Here is a 7,677-nt window from a genome sequence, read left to right on the forward strand (position 1 = left end):
TTAGTCGCGAGACCGAGCTGGGCGGACTCACCGTGAACAATATAAGAAGCAGTCTGAGATCGCACCACAGCAGAAACCCACCTCAACAGCTCACGGACAAACTACTTCAAACTCCTCTTGCAAATACCCCAAGAAAATCTACTTGTTCATCTTACCACCGCAACCATGCAGCTCAGCTTCTTTGCCGTTCTCGCCGCTGTGTCACTCGCCATGGCCGCCCCCAACCCTGTTCCTCAGGCGTCTTGCAGTCTTGCCAAAGTGAACGAGTGCATCAAGTAGGTACGTGAACCACGATCTCGCTATTTGCATGGTTCAATTGCTAACGTTATGCCTTGATAGTGCGGAACCAGACAATACGACTGCTTCGACGACACCTGCTACTGCGCTTAGGAGGCCAGGCGAGGCCCCACCAATCCGTCATCTCTTTCGTGTAAAAGGCTTTGGATTTAAGTGTACATACTCCTTTACTACTGCGGCTAAAAAGAAATGCTGCATTTGAGGCGGCCAATCTTCTCTATTTCTTACATATGATGCCCTCCCCTGACTTTGACAATTCACAACTTACTCTTCTCAGAGATGAGAGTATAAGATTTGGGCAATGCCTCCAACAGATCCTTATCAATCTCATCAACGCTCCTTACCCCGGCAACGTTCATCAAGATATCCAGATCAGCCAACAGCCCCCTTAACACGTGTCTAACCCCATGCTCTCCCATAATGCTCAGCCCCCAAATCCAGAGCCGTCCGATGAAGACGAACTTGGCTCCTAAAGCAAGTGCTTTGACAACGTCCGCCGCACCCCTCACTCCGCTATCAAACGTGACAACAATCCGATCACCCACCTTCTCCGCAATCTTCTCGAGCGCATCAAGACTGGCAATGGCGCCGTCAACCTGGCGTCCGGCATGATTGCTCACGACAATGCCCTCGAATCCGAGATCGGCAGCCTTCTCCGCGTCGTCGACCCTCTGGATGCCCTTGATGAGGAACGGCTTGCCCCCGCTGATCTCCTGCCACTTCTCCCTGGCCCACACGGCCTTCTCCCAGCTCCATGCCCGACCGTGCCAGACATTGTCGATCCAGAACGCAGCGGCCTGCTCGGGTTGGGTCTTTGGATCGATCCCCTTCTCGGCCAGTCGTTTCTGGAAGACAGGGTCTGCGAGGCCCAGGTCTGCGCCGATGCCGCGGTAGAAGGCATAGTTTGATGTGGCGACATCGTCATGCCGCCAACCGAGCTGCCAGGTGTCCGTCGTGAGAATGCAGGCTGTGAAACCGCTCTCATGCGCTCTCTTCAGCAACGAAACTGTCAGCTCGTCATCGTGTGGCATGTATAGCTGAAAGAACCGTGGCCCCTGTGGAATCTTTGACTTGTCCGCCGACTGTGCGTTGATCGCAGACTCGCGCCCTGCATCATTCGCCTGCGCGACTTCCTCGATGGTGCAGGATCCCGCCGTTGACAGGCTATACGGGATCCCCAGTTCGCCTGCAACTTTGGCAACAGGGACCTCGCCCTGGGGGTGGTAGATCTTGTTGATGCCAACGGGAGCGATTCCGAACGGGGCAGAAACCTCATGGCCAAAGATCTTGGTGCGCGTGGAGCGCTCGTTGGTGTCGACCAGCTGACGAGGCACGATCTTGTGCCGGAAGAAGGCCTGGCGGTTTGCGAGATGGGTATGGGAAAGCCCTGCGTTTGATGAGGCATAGAACCTGGGGTTGTTAGATCATATCATTCTGCATAAGAAGGGAGTGAGATGTACCAGCCGTTCTGGGTCAACTTCTTCTGTGCAAGTTCTTCCAACTTGTCAGGATCTAGGCGATATTAGCTTGTGTAATCAATCGTGCGTCTACGAACTTACGGGTGTTGAAAAGAGGAACATCGTCGTCGTTCAACTTCCAGAAGTTCTCGCGCTGGTACAATCCCCATGATGGCGTGTCGCGGTTCTTGATATGAGGAGAGTTGGGGTCCGACATGACGACGACTTTGATATTATCAAACTTGTACTTCGCGACTATTCGACTTTCGAAAGCTTGGGGAGTAACGATCCGCCTGTTTTAATGCCGGCATTAACATCGTAATATGAGAGCAGTTCACCTCTCGAACCAGTGTCCGGCGATCATCAAGGTCAGGGGTCATGACGTAACCTGTAGCTCATGATCCGAACTACGCCATGGTTCCACAGAACCGGCCGTCTGTGCCGACATTTGGGATAAGCTTCGCGGCTCAACGGAACTTGCAATTCCAGAATCGTTCTAGAATTTTTCTATTGTGTTTGGAGTACAAGTTCGGATCGGTCAAAGAGTCATGCACGCAATCCCGCCATCGATTGAGACAGCCCTAGGACGAAATAGGGTTCACACAGTAACCGCAGATTCATTCCTTTATGACAAATACTATGTAGTCCGATCTGCGAGTGGTTTCACTAATCATCGGCTTGTGATTATACTAGCATCATAATTCATTTGACAATAGGCTAACAGCAAGTAGCTCAACTAATACGCTTGACAAGAGGCATTCTGGTCTCCTAACATACATCCAAGTAAAGGAGGTAGTGACAGGAAGGAAAAGGTCATGCCGTCACAAATTAGAGGCGGGCGGTGGGTTGGATAAACTCTCCGGGCGCGTGGTAGTTGGGCACCCTCATCTCCAGGGCGGCGCCAGAGTAGCCAAGATCCTCGGCGACGAGCGTTGCAGCCTTCTCACCAATGAGCAGAGCGGTCGAGTAGGTGTTGCAGCCGACGTTGTCGGGGCAGATGGAAAGATCGGCGACCTTGAGGCCCTTGACGCCGTGAACGTTCAGGCGCTCGTCCAGAACACCGTGCTTGACGATGCTGTTGCCCTCTCTGGGTGCCATGGAACAGGTCTATATCCCACGTCAGCTTGCGTGAATCTGTGCGAAGAACCATTGTACTTACTCCGAGGCTGTGCCAGGTGGTCTCAACGTGGCGCTTCACCCATTCCTCGACAGCCTTGATGTCGTCATCACTGTACTTCAAGTCGTCGCGAAGTTCAACGCGGTTGCTTGACACGGTCTTCTTGATGTCGCTCTTCCGGTCTGCCTCATTGAGGGGCTGGGTCCAGCTGCCGTGCTGGATACCCGCGGACAGGTTACCAGCAAGGGCGTACTGGTTGGTGGTTGGCAGGTCCAGATCCCTGGCGCGGGCAGAGGAGTCGTACGCGAAGAAGGGGTGCATGTTGGCGACCTCTCCAGCGTATGCGTCCATGCGGCGAGCAGTCTCACGAGACTTGATGTAACCCCAGACCATGGGAACCATGTCGCGCTCATCGTTCATGAAGCCGGCGTCGAAGTCGGGGGCGTCGTACGGGTTGGGCGAGGTGATGTGGGTGGATCCACGAGAGAAGGGATACTCGAGGAAGTGGAACATGGTGAAGAACTTGCCAGGGGGCCTGTGGTCTTGTCAGTATGGGAAGTCTTTGGGCTGATTATGCAACTTACATGACCATGTGGTCACCGAACCAACCAGCAATGACCGAGTAGTGCATCACTGGCTTGTCAGGCTTGTTCTCAAAGTACGACTTCCAGCCATCCTTGAAGTGCGGGGTAGGCCATCTCTCGAACTCCTTCAGCTCCTCGGCAGTCGGCCGGATCTTGACGCCGGCGTCGATACCGTTGGTGGCGAGGGGGCCAGTTCCCTTGATGTTCCATTCATCGAAGACACCTGGCACGCGGTGAGTATACATGTGGGAAAAAGTGATTGACTTCACTTACGCTTCTGGACCTCAGGATCGCCACGAACAAAGTCGTCAAAACTCTCGACGCCAGGCTTTGCGCGGTAGACGGAGAATGTGAGGTAGTGGTCCTGGAAGTTCAGACCGACTCCGGGGAGGTCGACGATGGGCTCGACGCCAGCTGCGCGAAGCTTCTTGGGGTCGCCAACACCCGAGCGCTGGAGGATAAGCGGAGAGGACAACGTGCCACCCGACACAACGATCTGCTTGCGAGCTTTGAAGGTGCGTCCCTTGAGCTCATTAGGGTGAAGAGGCTTCGTCGGGCTAGTTTCTGTCAGTCTTGTTCGAGTGGCCTGAAGATTCTGTCACTCACATGGTCTTGACGCCGACGGCTCGGCCGTTCTCAATGATGACCTTGTCAACCTTAGTGTTGCAGGCAAGGTATAAGTTGGAGTGGACGGCACGGGTCGCATGAATGTACGCGTGGGCACTGTCGCTGCGGCGGCCCGTCTGTAGTATATTGAGTCAGTTGTTTGATCTGGAACGCGAGAACGGGAATAAGCTCACGTCTCGGTTAATCCACTTAAGCCAGTGCTCAGCTCCGTGGCCCGTTGACAGATCCTGCAGATCATCGACGGTAGGGATGCCCTGCGATTCCGCAGCGCGGAGGAAGTCTTCCTTAATTGGGTAGGTGCTGAAAGCAATTGTAAGTTTTCGATGTATTTATAATTGAACCCTGCGGTTAGGCTGAACCTACTAGTTGCCGAAGGAAACCTTGATTGGGCCCTCGAATCCGTGCAGATCTCTGTCACATGGTTAGTTGAACAGAGTTTGCGAGAGTCCAACCGATCACGCGTGCGCTTACCGGTTGTGAGAGGCCCGCTGATATGTCTCGTGCTTCTTCATAAGTGGAAGCAGCTCCTTCGTAGACCATCCCTTGGCCTGGAAGTCATCGTAGTCAGAAGCCGACGCTCGGGTGTACATCTGGTGGTCTTGTTAGTTGTGCCACCCCTGCACTGCACAGAGACTGCGTTTACCATAAAGTTGATCGAGGAACCTCCGCCCAAAATGTTGGCGCAGGGCACGATGGCGGATCGACCGGCCAGATGTTTCGAAGGTCGTGACTCATAAAACGTGGCAGTCTTGGAGTCCAACTTCATGTTCCGGGGGTAGATACCCGGGCGGAAGACCCATGGGTTGTTGAGATTGTTCTCACCGCCCTCAATTAGGAGGACGGTGAGGTTATGGTCCAAGTTGGCCAACCTGTCTGTGTGTTAGTCTTTTTCTGGAAGCATTCTTTCTGGAGGGATGGGACTAACCGTCCAGCCACAACACATCCTGTGCTGCCACCACCACACACAATGATATCAAACTCGTCGGGAAGAGCGCCGCTCATGGTGACGTTGTCAACGACGGGGAATCAAAACAAAGTATTCAAATATCTGGCTTGAAGATGAGCAGCAATTGTCAAAGCGGCATGAACACCGTGTCAGGTCAACTGCAACACTGCTAATGCGCTCGCTGAGATGAAGTGTTCTAGACGAGTTCGATTCCGCCGGTCGGGACGGTCGTTAAATAGATGGGAGGACAGCTGCGCTTAAGGCCATCTGTAGAAGTCTTCCCCGCCGTTTGGTCTGGGCAGGATGGTTCTCGACCCCGACTTTACTCCAGACCCTCCAGGATCTCAGACCCAAGATCCGGCAGGGAGGGAGAAGATGAGGGGAAGCCATGGAGCATCCCTTCAGGATTCGCGAGGTTCTGGGGTCTGATTTGGTCCAAAGCATGCAGCGTCCGTGTCATCCGGTGTTGTTTGGTCGTGACCTATCATCGACGCGCGTCTGTGAAGTGTATCACCCAAAGCCAATGCATGGCAGCATGGCTGTGCCTCGATCAACACGCTTCCTAGCTTCCCCGCACGCCCTCGAAGCTGCAAGACAGGCAGCTTTCATGCGGCAAATTTACGCCGTTGGCACATATTGGACAGCAACGAGAATGAGGAGATGAAGAAGCCCACTGCCGGTTCTCCCAGCTTGCATGCTTCCGCAAGTCCGAGAGTGGCTTTGTCCGGTGCCACTCTAGCTAACACGCCCATTGCAATTGCGCATTGCTGATGACGATCATATCGTAGACGTTTGCCTCGTAAGTAAGGCGGTCGCCAAGAACCTCACAACGCCCCCAATGTTTCCTGCTACATTGAGCCGCACGGAAAACCCTGCATTAAAAATGCGCCGTGTGCCGTTTTGGGAGCTCCAGCCTGTCTCAAGCCGCGAGCTTCACGCCCAAGGAGACTTAACGCAGAGGATAGCTCAGGGTCACTCCACATCGGAGCTCACTTCAGTTGCCCAATACTCGTTCTTTTGGTTGAGGTGCATACCCTTTCCCCTCACCGGCCTGGCGCCGGCCTCACACTGGACCCGACGTTGCCGCATGGACATTATCCGGGGATAGGTTGACTGCCGCCCCCCGCGTTCTGCACCCCGCAATTCAAAGTCCGGGGTAGGAATGGGGGCCGTCTAGCTCGTTGGTCTGCTCCTCCAACCCCCCAACCGCATTTCTGCAAGCCAAGTCCCTACCCTCAGCTCGAGAATGAGGAGAAGGTAGGTTCAAGAATAGGAAAAGACGAGTCAGGAGATCCTGACGTCAAGCTCACTCACCGAAATATCCCCGAATCGTTGGTCGCAGAGTTGAAGTCTAAGCTTGCTGTGCCGAATCTTGGCTAGATCGTGGCTCTCCATTGGAGGCTTTTCGACACGCCCAGCCGCTTCTCCACCTCCCTCCAACGTTCCGGGCATTGTTTGTCTTCATGTCAGACAAGTTGAGGCAATCAAAATAGCTGCGCGCGCCGAAGTGTTGCAGGACAACGAATCGTTGCTGCAGCTATGTCGCCGGCTTCCCATCATAATGCAGGAAGCTGCATGCAAACTCCACCACACTGCGTGGTGATGCCCCTCGAGGTTACCCACTGATGGTGGGGGGCTTTCCGCCATTCGGAGCACGTTCCCGGGAGAGCTTGTGACTGCTGAGCGTTTCGAACATCCAGCCAACGTAGCATCGATCCCCCGGGCATCCGTACTTATTCTCTGCATCGTCCAAAGAGCCCCCAAACTGTGCTGAGCCCAGGCGTCTGGTCCCCTGCGTAGTGTTCCTCACTTGTTTCTCCAAATTCTTCAACCGAGAAGGGGTGTTCACGGCAAATGAAGCTTCCCATGGGCTGCTCCGTCCCAAAGCTTGGCCGAGGTTCGTGTCGTATTTGGCATACCAGAAGTTGAGACAACCCAATATCGGACCCGATCGATACCCTTTTCATGTCACGAGACCGTTTAAGGTTTCGCACAAACATCAGGCTCACGGAGAGAAGTACGATGGTGCTGATGAAGACCATGTACCGCAGCTAGTCGTTGTAACCCTCGTAAACGGCGGAGCATACGGCAATCCTCTCCTCCGGGGCAAAGGCTCGACGAATTGGACCAAGTTGGAAATCGCTTGCATTTCTGCGGGGGTAAGGTATGTCGGTAATGAGACAGCGAGGTGTGTCGTGGAGAGCAGCCTCTGTGTAAACGAATCAGTCCCAGTTCCAATGTGAGACGACATGTTCAACGAAGAAACAACACCTCCCACGGCCAAGCCAATGGTTAACCCCAATTTTTCAGGTCTGTGCCGTGGCGCCCAGCGAACTGACCTTGATGATTCGCCATGAACTTGCATGACAGCTGCGAGGTGATGCATATCTAGGCCCGCCCAGTCAACGAGGAGACACACAAGAGATGTGTCACAAAGGCGGTACCAAAGCCAAATCCAACCGTTGCACCCGAAGCTCAGGAAGCGCCTTGTCATTGGACTCGTGGATGATGGTATTGCTGAGAAGTTACATGGCTGTGCCGAAGACAAAGATGCGGATTATCTGCTCGCCGTCCAGAGCGCCAGTGGCAGCTGTTGCAGAGGAAGATCTCTGGACGGCAAGTGAGGGGTCGAGTCCATCTAGGGCCTGG

At 54.2% G+C, this 7,677-nt stretch overlaps 2 protein-coding genes across 2 annotated transcripts; both read right to left on the reverse strand.

Moving 5' to 3' along the window:
* Positions 1–554: 554 nt before the first annotated feature.
* COL26b_004960 (uncharacterized protein) lies at positions 555–1,971 on the reverse strand (the record flags this gene model as incomplete). The annotated part of the gene is made up of 3 exons (XM_053177818.1): positions 555–1,707; positions 1,758–1,809; positions 1,857–1,971. The coding sequence occupies 3 exons, from the start codon at positions 1,969–1,971 to the stop codon at positions 555–557; spliced, it is 1,320 nt and encodes a 439-aa protein (XP_053038127.1).
* A 611-nt stretch (positions 1,972–2,582) lies between these two features.
* AOX1_2 (Alternative oxidase, mitochondrial precursor) lies at positions 2,583–5,084 on the reverse strand (the record flags this gene model as incomplete). The annotated part of the gene is made up of 10 exons (XM_053177819.1): positions 2,583–2,861; positions 2,914–3,406; positions 3,456–3,678; positions 3,729–4,012; positions 4,062–4,198; positions 4,256–4,382; positions 4,446–4,493; positions 4,554–4,672; positions 4,726–4,951; positions 5,008–5,084. 10 exons carry the CDS (start codon positions 5,082–5,084, stop codon positions 2,583–2,585), a joined length of 2,013 nt encoding a protein of 670 aa, XP_053038128.1.
* Between the last annotated feature and the right edge of the window lie 2,593 nt (positions 5,085–7,677).

This window comes from Colletotrichum chrysophilum, assembly GCF_026319265.1.
Source record: "Colletotrichum chrysophilum strain AFK26 chromosome Unknown scaffold_32, whole genome shotgun sequence".
NCBI classification, from domain to species: domain Eukaryota; kingdom Fungi; phylum Ascomycota; class Sordariomycetes; order Glomerellales; family Glomerellaceae; genus Colletotrichum; species Colletotrichum chrysophilum.